The sequence below is a fragment of the Colletotrichum costaricense genome, assembly GCF_030867565.1.
Source record: "Colletotrichum costaricense strain IMI 309622 chromosome Unknown Scaffold_34.1, whole genome shotgun sequence".
NCBI lineage: Eukaryota > Fungi > Ascomycota > Sordariomycetes > Glomerellales > Glomerellaceae > Colletotrichum > Colletotrichum costaricense.
In genome coordinates this window covers 68309-84129 of record NW_026848263.1, presented here as the reverse complement: position 1 = coordinate 84129, position 15821 = coordinate 68309, and the positions used below count along the sequence as shown (strand labels likewise).

The 15821-nt window shown below is 55.7% G+C and overlaps 7 protein-coding genes across 7 annotated transcripts; 4 read left to right on the top strand and 3 right to left on the bottom strand.

The window, feature by feature from the left end:
- Window positions 1–1143: 1143 nt before the first annotated feature.
- CCOS01_16836 (uncharacterized protein) lies at window positions 1144–1434 on the top strand (the record flags this gene model as incomplete). The annotated part of the gene is made up of 1 exon (XM_060464972.1): window positions 1144–1434. One exon carries the CDS (start codon window positions 1144–1146, stop codon window positions 1432–1434), a length of 291 nt encoding a protein of 96 aa, XP_060304460.1.
- Window positions 1435–2458: 1024 nt separating this feature from the next.
- On the top strand, window positions 2459–2959 carry CCOS01_16835 (uncharacterized protein; the record flags this gene model as incomplete). The annotated part of the gene is made up of 1 exon (XM_060464971.1): window positions 2459–2959. The coding sequence occupies one exon, from the start codon at window positions 2459–2461 to the stop codon at window positions 2957–2959; it is 501 nt and encodes a 166-aa protein (XP_060304459.1).
- Window positions 2960–3930: 971 nt separating this feature from the next.
- Window positions 3931–4673, top strand: CCOS01_16834 (uncharacterized protein; the record flags this gene model as incomplete). Its single annotated transcript, XM_060464970.1, has 3 exons — window positions 3931–3986; window positions 4049–4106; window positions 4296–4673. 3 exons carry the CDS (start codon window positions 3931–3933, stop codon window positions 4671–4673), a joined length of 492 nt encoding a protein of 163 aa, XP_060304458.1.
- A 299-nt stretch (window positions 4674–4972) lies between these two features.
- On the bottom strand, window positions 4973–6274 carry CCOS01_16833 (tRNA wybutosine-synthesizing protein; the record flags this gene model as incomplete). The annotated part of the gene is made up of 2 exons (XM_060464969.1): window positions 4973–5515; window positions 5699–6274. 2 exons carry the CDS (start codon window positions 6272–6274, stop codon window positions 4973–4975), a joined length of 1119 nt encoding a protein of 372 aa, XP_060304457.1.
- A 2084-nt stretch (window positions 6275–8358) lies between these two features.
- On the bottom strand, window positions 8359–9405 carry CCOS01_16832 (phosphoadenosine phosphosulfate reductase; the record flags this gene model as incomplete). Its single annotated transcript, XM_060464968.1, has 1 exon — window positions 8359–9405. One exon carries the CDS (start codon window positions 9403–9405, stop codon window positions 8359–8361), a length of 1047 nt encoding a protein of 348 aa, XP_060304456.1.
- A 2830-nt stretch (window positions 9406–12235) lies between these two features.
- Window positions 12236–13732, top strand: CCOS01_16831 (phosphoserine phosphatase SerB; the record flags this gene model as incomplete). The annotated part of the gene is made up of 1 exon (XM_060464967.1): window positions 12236–13732. One exon carries the CDS (start codon window positions 12236–12238, stop codon window positions 13730–13732), a length of 1497 nt encoding a protein of 498 aa, XP_060304455.1.
- A 410-nt stretch (window positions 13733–14142) lies between these two features.
- Window positions 14143–14988, bottom strand: CCOS01_16830 (uncharacterized protein; the record flags this gene model as incomplete). Its single annotated transcript, XM_060464966.1, has 4 exons — window positions 14143–14190; window positions 14331–14506; window positions 14584–14635; window positions 14878–14988. The coding sequence occupies 4 exons, from the start codon at window positions 14986–14988 to the stop codon at window positions 14143–14145; spliced, it is 387 nt and encodes a 128-aa protein (XP_060304454.1).
- Window positions 14989–15821: the final 833 nt, after the last annotated feature.

Sequence of the window (15821 nt, the reverse complement as noted above, 5' to 3'; positions counted from 1 at the left end):
CCTATTCCGATCCTATGGTTGCTAGAATGGAATCACTGCGCCTTGCACATCGACCCACGTACCGGTGTTGCTCATGCATGCCAGTGCCAACTGATGACCCCGGCGGAGATGGCGAATGGAGCACGGAAAGCAAGTCAATGATGCAGGAACAGGAACAACCCAGGAAAGCAAAGGAACTTCGCACTTTGTGCAAGACTGAGGTGAGAGTGGGATAAAAGGAGGGGGTCATGGCCAGCGGTCAAGAAGAGGCAAGTCGCTCACGGTGAACGCAGGGATGTCACTGACGGGGGGATACGTACACAAGCACTTTATTCTGTACACACAGGGACAGGCTCTGAGGGAGTCGATCCCTGGTCGCCAATCATTGAGATCCAGTGTTGCCGTTCGCTGAGGCTGAAGGGATGGCCCCTGGCTGCTCGGCCGTGTTGATTACCATGATTTTCATTCGCTTCCCTCGTCTCTCGACAATCCGATACCTTAATTGTTCTTCCGGGGGGCCATTCATCGTCGAGTCTTTATCTTGGGACGGGTGGAATGCTGAGGGATAATATGCTCTCTCCTTCATCGTCAAATCTCATGCCGCAAATGGTCTCACCCTACGCCTCGGTCATCCCAAAATCAGGGACTTGGGGTCCTCAGGGTCTACGGGTCAGTGGGAACAAGGTGTGCTCGCTGCACAACTGCAGACTCTGTTGAAAGTTCATGGCTCAGTAACTCAGGACACCGCTGCAACTGGCCATTGCAGGTCCCTTGGCTTCTCCTGGGCGATTCCGCCGAGCCATCGTTCCTGGGCAAACACGCAGTCTGAATGGTCGAGTGTTTCCAGGCTTTTCGCCATCTTCCTGACCCCTGAGTGATTTGACTGGTCAAAATCACTTCTTGGGCTTGCCAGTGTGGCAGCGTTGCTGACTGGACTGCGTCTCTCAGAGGGCTTGACAGCCAGCCAAGGGGCCCTCATCCAGGGGCGAACAGACACAGCCTAGGAAACGACAGGGGAAGAGACCGGACGAACAAGGATGCGGGCTCGGGTGAACACTCGCCCTCGACCTATCGGCTAGTGCCAGCTGGACCAGTTCGCGCAAGATGCCAAGCACAACAACCAATCCTTCTCATTAACAGCTGCTGATTTGCTGCTTATCTCTCATGGGTCCGACTGAACCTGAACTCAACATGTCTCCTCAGCTTCGCAGATGGCACAAAGCTGTAGGAATTCTCGACTTGCACAGAAGATCCACTAAAGTGGCCGAACACGACGGGTTTTTCGGGTCTCTTCTGGGCCTCTCATCCACCGTCCAACAAGGCCTCCTCTGCCCAGCCGCCAAGGAACACGTTGAGATGAACGAAAAGAAATTCCAATCATTGGCTGGGCCACCGACTTTTCAACCCAAAAGATCCCGTGGTTCCCTTCGTGGTCTCGTCTTGGTGACCCCATGAGCCGACCGTTGGAAACGACTCGTCTAGCCGGCCAGTGTCTCCAAGGCCAGAGACAATGTTGATGATGTACTCATCCGTTAGGATTCCCGTTGGTGCCCATCGGTCATCCGCATCTTCGGGTCCTGTTTGGCGCCAGGCTTGATCTGGTTCACTGAGTTGAGATCCAAGCCGAGACCAAAGCCGTTCGGTCCAGCGCCACGAGGTCACCAACACAGGCTACTCTCGATTCTGCGTACTAGTGTATCAGAAGGCATCCGGATTCCGATGTGGTGTGGAACGGTGACACAGACATTGTCCAGAAACGGGGCCATAAGATGCGCAGCTATCGTCGTATCCATTTAGGACCCAACCATTTTCCTCCCTTCCGGAATTCTGGAAGAGACGGCAACTGACGCTCGGGTGATGACGAACTGATGGGTGTCCAAAGGAGGAGGGAATTCCCAAAAGAAGTTCGAAAGCCAGACCCACCATCCACTCATTGCTCAAGCTGTCTGAGCATGTGAATCAGCCCTCGTCAAAGTCATTAATCCACGTCTCAGGCATAATGCTATGCCGTCCCTCTCGGCCGATTCTGCCGTGGCATTCACCTGACGTTCCGTGATACCGCTCCGGAGGTTGCCGTGCTCTCAACTCATCAACCAAACTATCAAGTAATCTTCTTCCTTTTGCCACGACTGACATCAACGATATCCCTATCTCGTCTCCCCTGCTAGTTGCAGCTTGCAACTTGCAGCCGAGGGATCGTAATCGAACGTTAGTCGGATCTCCAGCACTACTAGAGCCATCCAGTCGGCTGTTGGACAGATGTTATCTGCCCCTCAATAAAATTTAGACTCATACGCTTGTCATTGAGGATTCCTGTCACGGCTGCAGCTCGCGGAGTCTGTGTGGTCTGTCAGGAGTCAAAGCTCGGTCTGATCTTGATAGCAATCAACGCTTTCGGCATAGGGCACCCCGGCCTTCGCATGGCCCCCGAACAGTTACCAAGCAAAAAAGCCAAGATACATAGTAGAGTGTATTCACAATGGACTCCATCGGCGACGGAGCGACGAGCCGACTGGGTAAACCATCCCACGTTCTCGTCTCCTTCAAACCACCAGCGAATTTTCTTCAATCGCGCCTTGGGACCTCGCAATTCTTGTCCAGCCGCATACAGATTGCGGGATGTGACGGCGTAGCCGTGCCCGCCGGGGTTCCAGCTCAGTTCAGCGGGGAGTCCCTGTTAAGCGTCGTTGCAAACAAATTAACACATCCGAACATCCTGGCACTTGGCCTCGGAGCCAGATTCCGTATAGAGGCGTCTTCCCTCCTTCTAGGGCCAGGCTCCCAGGTTCAACGTCCACCATGGGTACTTGGCATCCTCGCAACCGCCTGGCCGGGTCGACCAGATGGGCCTCAGTATCTAGAGGGGCCGAGGGGATTCTGCGAGGGAGGCAAGCCGCCCGCTACAAGGCGCCAGCAACCCGCCAACATGCCTGGGAGGTCTGGGAGGAGGCCTGGAAGACTGCAGACGTGCGGTGGGTGAAGAGGGGATGCCCCCGTGAAGTCATTTGCTTGTTCGGTGACCTATCGTTTCAACGATATTGCAGGCCCCGTCCGCTTCAGGTGAGCGTTGGCATGCATTAGCACACAAACGCGTGCAGATGAAGCCGAGATATTCGGACGGTTCGTGAGATTTGTCCAAATTTCCTCATTTTCCCTCGTCACTTTAGCCTCTATCAGTATTCGTATGCAGACGCTTCTCTTTCGCGACTAGCCCCTCATCACGATAGGTATCTTCTCCTTCCTTTTTCCCTTGCCGCCCTCTTGGCGCCGGGGCATGCACATTTCCACATCCATACTGGGCTCAGTGACAACCCAACGTAGAGGGAGTTCGTGGGCGCTTCTGCTCCGTACGTCTCATGGATCTGACCGAGATAGCCGTCCTGTCTCAATCTTGATGAACCAGAAAGCGAACTTGGATAACCCCATCTGCCAACTCCGCCTATCTGTTGACTGCGATCCTTGAAACAAGATGGGATGATGAAATACCTGGCCCAAGGGCCGCGCGTGGTAGGAGCGCGGGGGTCACTGTGGATGCGGCCGGCCAGAGGTTACGGAGATAGTGCTCGCCTCCAAAAGCTTCCAGAACAAATGTTCAGAATCTGCGTATTGTGGGTAAGGCGGTTTGGAATATGAACAATGAGGAATCGGCACCAGCCCGCCGCAGCTGCCCGAAATCTCAAGGCGTCTTTCTGGCTTGTGGCCCGAAATCCCGCTTGCCGTCTGTTCATGTCTTATGTAAGCACACCACGCCAGGGATCCAGCAAGATGACATAATCCTTGGTAGTCCGTGTCTGGTTGATGACTAAGGTCGCGGAACATGATGTCTGTCACGTGCACCTTCGCCGGCCCATCGGAGCTTGCAGCTTGACGACCGTCTGTCACGGTCCGGAAAATTCCATACCATCACGGCCAAACATTCAAATCACCTCTCCAGCCATTGAGGCCGCAATCATGGGTGCCAGCGAGTCAAAGCCGTCCTCCAGCACGCCTCCACACTTGTGGAAGGCGTAAGTTCATTCCAATTGCCCCTCTTTCACAGAATCCGTCGGCTGATCCAAGATTCGCGCAGCAGCTCGCCCAGCGGCATCTCCCACGACCTCGTCGAGTCCCTGCAGACCAGCCATGAGGTAAATACTGCCTCCTCTACATAAACCGGAACACCTCCGATAAAAAGCTCTACATCAAATTCCCAACCGGAGCCTAGTCCTCCGCCTCGGCCTTTTCCATCTGTCCTTCATCCCTCCCCCCCTTGGCGCATCTATTCCCTCAAGAAGCCAAAGATCCAATAGCTAACCTCTCGCGCTAAAACAACACAGACTGATGCATCCCGCACGCAACTCACCGAGATCCAAATTCAGCGCCGCGTCGCCGAGGAGCTGAAACGCCTCCAGGCCAAAGAGTCAGAGGCCCTCCGCCTCGCCCACGACAAGATCGCTACCGAAGACAAGCCCGCGCCCGAGGGCCAGCGCAGCCACGAGAGCGTCAAGAAGGAGGTCGAGGCTCTGCGCGCCAAGCTCGCCGAGCGCAAAAAGGTGCGCGATTTGCCCGAGGCGGTTGAGACGGCGCGCGGCAACGTCGTGCGGTGTCTGCGGGATAATGACCGCCGGCCGCTCGATTGCTGGCAGGAGGTCGAGGCTTTCAAGGAGGAGGTGAAGCGGTTAGAGAAGGGGTGGGTTGAGAAGATTGTCTCGTGAATTGGATGAGGGGAGATGAGTATTGTTGAGGTACTCTCTGGGTCTGCCTTTGTAAACAGTTGGAGACCGTTGGGAGAGGACGGTTTCCTTATTTGCGTTTTTTTGTGAGCCACTGAGGGGGTTTGAGAGATGCGCTGGATCAAGAAGAGAAGAAACAGGGCAGTAGGACGTGAAAGTGTAACAACATGCTACTGGCGGGCAAATGATACAAGAGAGAAAAAAGTGTATAGATGGCGAATGAAACCTGGTTCACATCACAAGCTCCCCCCTCAACGGAAGTCTTTATCTTTGTTTATTCTTCATATCTCAGTCAGCAGCTCTATCGGGCCTTGGTCCTCTGACGGAGCTTCCTGCTGCTGCGTCTTCAACCTAGCAGCCAATACCTCCTCCTTCCGCCGCAGGCCCTCAGCCCTCTTCCTCTCCCTCCTAGCGTCGGCGTCCTCCCACGCGGCGCCGCCCTCGCCTGTCTTTGGCGGGGGGCCGGCGACGGCCTCCTGCAAGGCGGTGCGGAACCGCGCGATGCGGGCGGCGTTTTCTACGAAGCGCTCGTTGGCGATGTGGAGCAGGTCGCGGAGGTAGTCTGGCGTGACGGTGCAGTGCCGACGTGCGCTGCTGCCTTCGGCGGCGTCTTCATCGACGTAACCGATTAGAGATTCAAGAGCGAGACCCATTGTTCTTACGCCTACCATTGGTGTCACGGGTGATGACGACAAGGCTTCGTCTTCGCCTTGCGATGCGGTGGGGAGGAGGTTCAGGGCGCCGCTTTCGCGGAAACCTGCTGCGAGGGCGCATTTGAGGAGGAGCTGGGCGTGAGATAGAGATGCTGTGAGGACGTGGAGGATCTATGCAGGGGAGATGTATGTCAGTCGTGTGAGTCTTGTTGCTGCGCAGGCTACGTGTGAAAGGAGGGGTGTGTCTCTGGGGTGACATTGCCTCGGCAGGAGAGGCTAGTGAGGCAAGGTGAGAGTATATGTGTGTGTAAATGAAATCATGCATGAGAGAAAACGGGGGACGGTCTTGCATACCATGGGCTCGAACTTGAAGTGAACAAGCCGCTTCCGTCGCCCAGACTGAGAACGACCCGATACTCCGACAGCCCGTCCTGGTTCTTGCCCTGCTCCTCTTCCCGCGTCTTCATCCACGAGACCAAACAAGCGCAGCAGATCCTCGTCGTTGTCGTGCGATCCGGGAACGGGATCGTGCGATACGAACAGCCACGTGCCTCCGCCTCCCTTTCCTCCGGGTCCAGCTATCGTCTCGAGGGCCGCGGCGGCAGGGGTATCATCGCCTTCGTTGCCTTGAGAAGATGATGGGGCTACTGCCGCTACTGCTGCTCGCTGGTCCGCTCCTCCCGCCTTACGCCCCTCGAGAAACACGCTGACGCGCCCCGCGCAGCTGCTCGTCGTGACGAAACCGTCGAGGGCGTTGAGCTCGTCAATGAGCTCGCGGATACCGACGTCCACGGACCCCTTGGGCGAGGCGTCGGTGTACTCTGCATCGGGCACGCTGAGCTGTTCCAGGATCTTGTGTTTGCGGGTGGTGAAGGTTGCCGGTGGGACGGGCAGGTGTTGGTGTCCTTGGTTCTTCTGCTGCGGTGCCATGGCGCTCTTCCTCTTATGACCCTTGGGCAAGTTGGGCTTGGTAAACTACCTATGCGACTTGGGCTTGGATATCTTGTGGTGGGGGTTCCTTCGACGGAGAGGGGAGTGCCTCTCACTCGACCCGGTGGAACAAATCCTTGCTGGCCTCGGGTGGTTCTCTTCTGCAGCTTGACTGATTCGGTCGCTGTGAGATGGAAGAATACGGGGAAGTCGGGCGTGTGTTGGGCGTTGAGCTAGTTGTTTTCCTTGACGCTGGGCTGCGTGTAAGTGAAGTCTGCCCGCAGGTTAGACTCATGTGAGATGAAAAAGTGTGCAGTCGTGAGTGCTGTGAGGTACCTCAGCCGTGTGAGTTTGGGACTCTATACACAGTGCGTCTTCGGGACGGGAGCCGGCGAACCCAAGCTTGTTGTATATTACCCTACCCTCCGATGCTACCTTGAAGAAATAGTGAACCAGAGAAAATTCTTATTAAATCAGGTTATCTGGTGCATGTGGTGTTGTGTTTTTAATATATAATCTAACTTGACCGCCGCCACGTCGGTGATCGTTATGCCTAGCTTTGCGTGTATATGCTCATTCATTCGCTCGACGACGCCGGTATCTTGGATGCCCAGAGTCTATGGTATACTGCTCATCGTATGATTGTCACTTCTTGTTTCCTGATTGCGTGCCTGGACCAATACAGGGAAGAGCTCGGGAGAGTCCGAGCATGCGGTTCACTCATTTGGGTCACATCCAGGTAAAATGACTTGGAAATCGCTCATGTCCGTTGTGTCAGCTGATCTCGATGATACTTGCAAGGGCTCTCTATTACCCTGGTACCATGTAGCGGGCAAATAATCACTATCCTACGCTCCGTTGTGACAAACGTCGCATATAATAGACAGAGAGGATGACAAGATGGTTAGAAATATCGTGGTGCTTCCCACCTACGAGCAATGCATATCGCCTGAATACCCGTCGATACATTGCTTGTGTCCTTGTATCTTATCCTTGGCTTGATCACTGATGGTGGTTGTTTTGAATATTCATGACGCATAGTGATTGGATGGTAATGAAATCACATCAATATTCGTGATGACAAAAATGATCTGGTCATGAACGCAAGGGCGCTTCAAACTTTCTGAAGGTGTCACATTTATAAACATCACAGTTGGAGAAACTCTTAGTCAAGCAAAGAAAGACAACGCAGCTTGCTTATATATTATGAGACATGCCTTTTGCCTGGGTGACCTTTACTATACATCATTCAAGTTATCCCATTCATTATTCATTTTCGATGAGCAGAACGTAGTAGATTATGTTGAAGCTCAATGAGACTCATATCGGACTACTCTTTCGTGTGAGCGAATATTCTATCATGGGCTTGAATCATATTTCTTGCACGGGTCCTAACGGGTACATCAAGAGCTGCTTGCGACCCAGCTTCATGATCTTTTAGTTGCCTCGATCTGAGCTGGCCAATCAGCTCCAGGCGCTCCAAGATTCCTGCCTTACAATGTGATCAAGCGTGCATGGTATCAGATGATATTCTCAGTTTTCTGAAGAACCATATGATTGCAGCAGTGTTATATGAGTAATCCATCATTGTGGATTTGGGAAGGTGGTCACGAGATGTCACCTGAACCAATCTAGCTGTCAAAATTAAGCTTTGCAGATGACATGTCAGTGGGCTATCTTTGCCACACCAAATTTCACTTGGATTGTGTTATGATCTTAGGATACGCCGTCAGTGGTTTCCACTAATCCTCCGATTGCGGGGTCCCTGTGGGACACAGAGATTAGAGCCTCACCACGTCTTTTTCCTCACTTCATGTCTCACTTAAGATCTTCAAGTTTTTATTGATCGATTGATTGATTCATAATGTCTTTTGCTTATGCTATCTACGAAGTAGAATCGAGTATCCGCTGAATGCGAGATACCACCTGGCCCTTGGCCTGGATTCATCCGGAACGCCTGCATGCTGTCCCTTACCGTCCCTTGATTTTTGTTTCCTCCCTGAACGCCGTCATGCATCATGTATATACAGGTCATTAATAAAAGAAAGCAAGTCCCAAATCGCACCAGAGCCAAAACAACGCTTCTAGATCGATGCGATAGCCTGCTCCTCCTTCTCCGCCTTGACGATGGGCGCGATGGCCGCCTCGCCCTGCTTGGCCGCCTCGGCCGACGACGCGGGGGCGGCGCCCTTGGCCTCGACGGCCTTGCGCTCCATCTCCTCGAGGTACTGCGCGTAGCGCGACTTCTTGTTGTGGATACCGCACTCGGTCTTCTGCTGGCCCTTCCAGCGGCCGGCGCGCTCGTCCTCGCCCTCCTTGACGGGGACGGTGGAGTGCCAGTCGCCGACGGACTTGTAGCCCTGGTCGAGGAGGTCGTTGTAGGGGACGTTGTGGGTCTTGATGTACTCCTGCACTTGCTTGAAGGACCAGCTGGCCATGGGGTTGATCTTGATGACGCCGCGCTCGTCGTCGACCTCGATGATGGGCATCTTGTCGCGGGCGCCGCCCTGGGAGCGGCGGCGGCCGGTAAGGATGGCGGCGACGCCGAGCTCCTGGTAGGCGCGCTGGAGGGGCTCGACCTTGGCGATCCAGTCGTACATCTCGGCCTCGGTCTCCCAGAGCTTGGGACCGTACATGGCCTCGAACTCCTCGGTGGAGGCGACGCCGTAGGGCTTGAAGATGTGGAGGGCGACGTTGGGGTAGCGCTCCTGGATGCGGTCGACGAGGGTGTGGGTCTCCTTGAAGTGGTAGAGGGTGTCGAGGAAGATGAGGTCGACGTTGGCGGCGGAGGGGTTCTCCTTTTGGATCTTGGAGAGCATGTCGAGGGTGACGAGGCCGGTGAGGCCAAAGGCCGTCGACTGGAAAAGGTTGGGGAACATGATCTTTGAGAAGCGAAGGATGTCGAGGGGGTGCATGTTCTCGAGCTGGTCGTTGAGGTGCTTGAGGTGGGGTTGGGTGAGGGAGATCAAGGGGAGCGCGGGGATGGACGAAGATGTCGATGAGGCATCGGTGGCGGAACCATATCCGGACTCGACTTCGACACGATCAAGCTTTGCCGCATCGGCGGCGTTCAACCGAGGAGACGACTCGACGGAGGACGTCTGCGTCGTGGGCTCAGCAACGGCAGCCATTGTGTGAGGTTTGTGTATGAGTTGAGGGAGGAGGGGTTTGATGTGTGGTTGCGAGGCACCACGAGTATATGACGAGTAGTGGTTGCAAGAGTGTATGGGTGTTGAAAACCCGGGGTATAATTCACTCGACAAGGCTTTGATCAAGAGACAAGATGGATTAAAGGCAAATGACGCAAGATGCTGAAGCTGGGGAAAGTGAGTTCAGATGCTCGGATCAGAGAAGAGGAAGAAGGCAGTAGTTGATTTATGAGGACAAGAGGCACTTGAGGCAGGCAGAACTTACACCGCGAGTTAAAGAGGCGGGAGGAGGATGACTTGTTCATATTGGGCACAGGGCCATCACCAAGCAACATTACTAATTTGCTTTCCAACCCATTCTCAGACAGGAGCCCCGATCGAACCAAAGGCCGAGAGAGGGACTGAGGGACGAGAGCCCGCTTCCCAACTATTGCGCAATCGCAGCTTGTTTGGAGCATCGCATTGAACAAGCGCTGAGGAATTTGCATCTCTAAGCAAGAGGCGTGGTCTGGGAGCAATCACGACATCGACGCTAAACCTTTCGTGACGAAGACAGTGCAATGTGATTGGCCATGGGTCGCAGGGGTTGCTCCGTACCGTCGAACATCCCGCAATTGCGCCATCGCCCCGGACGCCGGAGTGGATGTTGACAATGGCAAACTTTCCCCAACAGCCGGCCCCGAAAGCCGGGAGCCGTGACGTTCAGAAAATAGATATTTGGGGCCGGACTCCTCCTCCGTGTCTATCGAGGTTGAGCTTCTCCTCATGATCTGGTTCACGATGAGTGCGGTCGAAAATAGGGGTCAAAAGGGGGCAGATCTTTTGGTTGAACAGAAACGCTGGTGTAAGTTCGCCATGATGATGCCATAAGACGTGATTCCGCCCGGGCCACTAGTCGGCTTGGCCTAGTGTATGTGGTCCCGGCAATCGGTCCTGACAAAACACATCGGCGCGGCACGGCAATCGGTACCCGCCCGGCCGTCGGTGTGGATGAGCCGGAGGTGGTGGTCTGCGCCTGTTGTCAATGTCAGCAATCCCACGCCGGACAACGTATCTCCATCGCCCAACCAGTCACCATACGAGTTTCGTCTCCGATCGAGGGTATCATCCGTGGTGACTCGCCCGCGAAATTTTCTGACAAACCCACAGTTGGGTTTCAACACCAGATGTGTTTCGACTGCTAACACCGCGGAAACGCACTTCGTTTACCGACTTGTTCCGAGGGACAGCTTGGAGCTTCGCCGCGCCCAGCGCCTCTTTAAATGAATGAGTGGGAGCCTCCGTCCCTGTCTGAGTGAGCATGAAGAAACGCTCTTGTTGTAATCCAGCCCAATGACTCGGAGTTGATACTTCAACCAAGGAACTGAGCAGACCAAGGCTTCTTGGACCCCTTTGTTTCTTGGCCAACATGTCGACATCCACAAGTGACTGGAGATGAGATGACAGCACAGCTGTGAGGGGACTGAGGGCTTCCACTCGGGTGACCGCTCATTCATCGTCCTGCGCCGTTGTCTGCCTCCCATCGCCAAAGCAGAAGCAGACGCAGACAGACATGCCGATTACGGCTCCCTGCGCCGCAGCGCCGTTCTCGAAAGGGCGTGGAGTCTAGACTCCGGACAGATGGCAACTGGCCTAGTCTCCATGACGTGGACAGTGTCTGGTGCAAGCGTGCCTCTTATTTCCGCGCGGCTCCGGTACCTACTCTATCAGCGGAGCCAGCTCCTGAAGCAATGATCAGTTTTCGGTCATCGCGGTGACTGGTGGATAACAAACTTACCAGCAGAAAAAGCCAAGGCCAGCCTGCACTGCTTGCCTGCCAATGACCAACACAGTAGGTGGCCAACGTGAGGTAGGGTAAGGTAGGCCAGTGCGTGATTCTGCGTATGTACACTAGTACGGCGATAGGGCTGTCATGGAATCGTCCCTGACGTTCCCTCCCCTGGATGACCGGCGTCGGTAGATTCGGGCGAGGCTGATGGTCCCGCAGATCGCCCGAAGGTTCGCTCTTTCACACTGGCTTCCAACTCACGTGTTCGGACTCCTGGCCAAAGTTTTCTCCTTTCACCTTGGACGGAACCCGGAGACGACTGACCGACCTCACAGTGATGTAATTGAGCCTCACCATGTCATTCGGACCGGGCCTCCTTCCCCCCCTCAGCTTATCAGAAGTTCAGAACAGAATTTTTAGAGGGGTAACCACGTGATCCTGGCGTCCACTTTGGGGAATACCACGGCCCACGGCTCAAGGAAGGTCCCACGGGAGAGCTTGCCATGCGACGCCCAGCTCAGCCAATGGCGCGCCGCCCAAGACGTCGGGACACGGGAATTGCGGGCCTCGCTCGGATCCGGACCAGTGACGGCGAGGCGGGGCACACAGTCAGACTTCACAGTGCACCAGCACCCGCCAGCCCTCCGCCGCGAGGCCCCATCCTCTCTTTCTCTCTATCGTCTGTCGTCCAACCACGCGAACATGTTTTACCTTTCGAAACAATGAGGGCTGCTAAGTTGAGCTGAGTCTTTAAGCTTTACCTTCACCACCACGCCGGGCCCCGAGCTTCTGTCTTTACCCCTCCCCCTCGTCCTCAGTCTCTCTCGCGCTTTCTCTCTTTCTCTCCCCGCAATCTTCCAAGCCGCCGCTGCCGTCGCCAGCAGCTGTTGCTGAAGGTCCATCCTCCTCCTCCTGCATAGTCCTCTATCCGTCCCGTCCCCCAGTGTCCCATTCACCCTTCGTCCCAGCCTTGTCTCCGTCTTGGTCCGTCGTAGTTTAAACCCCGCCTTAGAAGAAAAGACGATAGAGAAGAGTATTCCCGCCATGGCCGACGCAAGCCCCGCCAAGTCGACAACGTCGCCCCGACCTCAGCTGACCTCGTCCATGAGGAGCAGCTCCTTCTTGCGCGAGCACCAGCAGTACCGGCCCCCGCAGCACCCAGAGAGCCGCTTCGGCATCGACACCGTCGTCGAGGACCTGAGCAACGTCGCCGTCTCTCCGCCAAAGCAGCACAACCACAACGCCGGCCACAAGCACTATGCGGGCTTCAACGGCATCCCCTCAGAGGACAACCCACCCACCATCCGCAGCGGCCTGAACCACAGCTACTCGCACCCCAACTGCGCGCCCGCGGGTGGGAAGAAGCAGTCGCGCCTGGTGGCCACGCTCTTCTACAAACCGAATGGCGGCGACGGCGCCGGCCACCACACGACAGCGGCCGGAGCAAGTGGCGGCCGCGTCGCATCCCCCCCGACCCTCACCTCCGACAGCGCCAGCGGCAAGGAGTCCCTCCCGGCCAACTTCGCGCCGACCCAGGACCCCGAGTCCTTCCCCCTCGAACCCCCGACCCTCGAGCCCGAGAAGCTCGACCACCTGTACGGATCCCACGTCTCGCCCATGTGCGTGACCTCGTTCCTGCACCTCATGTCGACCTTCCCCCTCCCCGCCGGCGAGTCCGACTACAGCTCCTCCCACCGCTGTCTCGACAGCCAGGAGCACCCGCGCGTCGTCGAGCTGACCCTCGACCCGGCGCCCTGCCAGAGCTACCTCAGCCTGACGGACCTGCGGCGGCACGAGCTCATCTACCGCTTCGAGAGGGAGTGGAGCGTCGACGTCGCGCTGCAGCCCGACACGCTGTGGCGCAGGCACCCGCGTCTCGTCGTCTTCGACATGGACAGCACCCTCATCACGCAGGAGGTGATTGACTTGCTCGCCGCGACGCTCACGGACCCGCCCGACCTGGCCGCGCGCGTCGCCGACATCACGCACCGCGCCATGCTCGGCGAGCTCGAGTTCGACGCCGCGTTCCGCGAGCGCGTGCAGCTTCTCAAGGGTCTGCCCACCTCCTGCTTCGAGCAGCTGCGGCCCGTCCTGGATGTCACCAAGGGCGTGCCCCGCCTGATCAAGGCTCTGAAGCGCCTCGGTGTGAAGACCGCGGTGCTGTCGGGCGGGTTCTTGCCCCTGACGAGCTGGCTTGCTGGAGAGTTGGGCATCGACTACGCGCACGCCAATGAGGTTGTCATCGACGATGCTGGGAAGCTCACTGGGGAGGTCAAGGGCCTCATTGTAGGCAAGGAGCGGAAGCGTGACCTCCTTGTTGAGATTGCAGCCAAGGAGGGCATCGATCTGTCGCAGGTTGTTGCGGTTGGTGACGGCGCAAACGATCTGCTGATGATGGGCGCGGCGGGCTTGGGTGTTGCGTGGAACGCTAAGCCGAGGGTGCAGATGGAGGCCGATACGAGACTCAACAGCGAGAGCCTGTTGGACTTGTTGTACCTCTTTGGGTTTACGGGTGATGAGATTGAGCAGCTCGCCTCGTAGATTGGCGGGTGGCTTTTTGTAGACTTGTGTGTGGGTGTGGGAGTGGTGTTGTGGGCGTAAGTCGAATGGTGTTTTTGGGGAGTTGGGTGACACCGAGGCAATGCATTGCTGTTTTTTTGGGAGTATTCTTTTCACTCGCCCTCACGATTCAATTGCATGCGATTGAGTTTCCTGCAGCAAATATGTTCAGATGAAATCCCGCTTCATGAGCCTCGGAGCATATAAAACCGGTCAAGGTAGCTTGATGAGCCGCGAGGCCGAGTGATGTAGTTTCAACGTTGGAGATACTGTCCAAGGTAGAAAAACGTGGATAAAACTGAATTCTCCCTATCTACACATGAAAACCACCTTCCGCCCATTGCACAGACTGTGCAAAAACACGTCTTCTCAACGCAGGTATCTCTAATTCTTTAAGGGTAGCCGTCCTTGCCCCACTTGTTGTACTTTTCGTGCAATTCCTGTGTCATGAAGCGTCAGCCCGGCTATTTCCTCCGGCTTCAAATCCCGAAGAATCCCGGGCCTTAGCAAACTCGACCTCCCACGAACGGAGTCTCTCCGACGTGGTGAGATGGATCAGATAGGTATATCAAAAACGCACCTTGGGGAGAGTGACATCGGGAATGATGACAGTGTTGACGGCGCTGGGAGCGTCTCTGGGCTCGTTTGCGGGGTTGCCACCGGGGTGGTACTTGTACTTGCCCTCGCTGTCGGTCTCCCAGGGCATACCGGCCTTCAGGACGGGGCTCTCGGAGGTAGAGGAAGTGGGGGAGCGGCCTGCGCGGGAAGAAGAAAAAAACGTCAGTGGGTGTTCAATCGTCGAGGAGGATATACCAATTATTCCTGAGACGTACCAAAGTAGAGGCCGGCACCGCCGAGGGCGGCAACCATGACACCACCGAGGATCTGTTTGACAAAAAAATCCGATTAGCCTTCCATTCCGGCTCGCTTGCATGCGATTGTTTTGACGCCGCTTCCAGCCTTTCTGTCCGCACCCCTTTGCGCAACTATCGCTTCTTCGTAGGCTCGGCGATATTTCCTGGTTGCTTCAGAAGCTCGGCTGCGCGGGGGGAGGGATGCGGTGGACGTTGGACGGCGGACGGGTCGGTCTAAGGGCATCTCGGCTGGATGGACGGGATATCACGCACGAGGGTCTCGGGGTTGCGCTTGGACTCCTGGGTGAGGGTCTGCTTGGCCTGCTCGTCGGCGAAGCGGCGGATGGAGGTAGAGAAGGCGCGGCGGGCGACGAAGGAGGCCATTGTTGCGGTGGTTGACGGGGTGTCGTTGGGGTGTGATGTTGTGAGTGGTGTCGGCTTGTCGTATGATTTCGGAGCTTCAGGTTCGTCGAGACAGGATCCCAAGGTTGAAATTCGGGAGAAACGATTGGCCGGGCTTACGAGTGGAAGGTGATTGGTCAATCGAGGACGATGTGGACATTACCTCATCCTGCACCGGATAGATGACTCTTATGCGCTTAAAGGCTTCGCTTCACTAAGCAGTATAATTGACTAACGGCTTCCTAGCATGTGAGAGTCCTGCTATGGCAAGTATCTGCCAGCAGTGGGAAAGATGGAGATGCTTTCACTTTGATCCTGGCTGTTTTTGCGTTATTTGCATCGACACATGGAGCGGCCTTTCAGGTTATGGTGAGCTATCAGCTGCAGACTGAAGCCTCGCTGGCCCATGAGCTTATCATATTCAAGCGAAATATAGCGTGACTGTCCGAGTTTCATGTTCTAGAACGACATTGAACAAACACTGCGAGAATAGATAGTCTCAACAAACAATTGAGAACAAATCAAGAGGCTGCCTTACAATACGAAGAGGCTGGCATTAAACTCGGAGCCTGGGGGACCGGTACTTCCGAACACAGAGCTTATCCTGGACAATTTGTCGCATCGGGGCTTGCGTGCTTGTCCTCATTGAAGTCTCACGTTATGCCTGGCGAACATCTCCGTCAGCATCAAGATGCATCAGCAGCCTATATTATCGTGGTAGTGTCTATGCTCGATTGGCTCAAGACCGTAGGAGGTATTTTGCTCATCACACCTCAAGTATCGCCGAGAGCTTATGCTTTGGGGAGTCCGTGGAT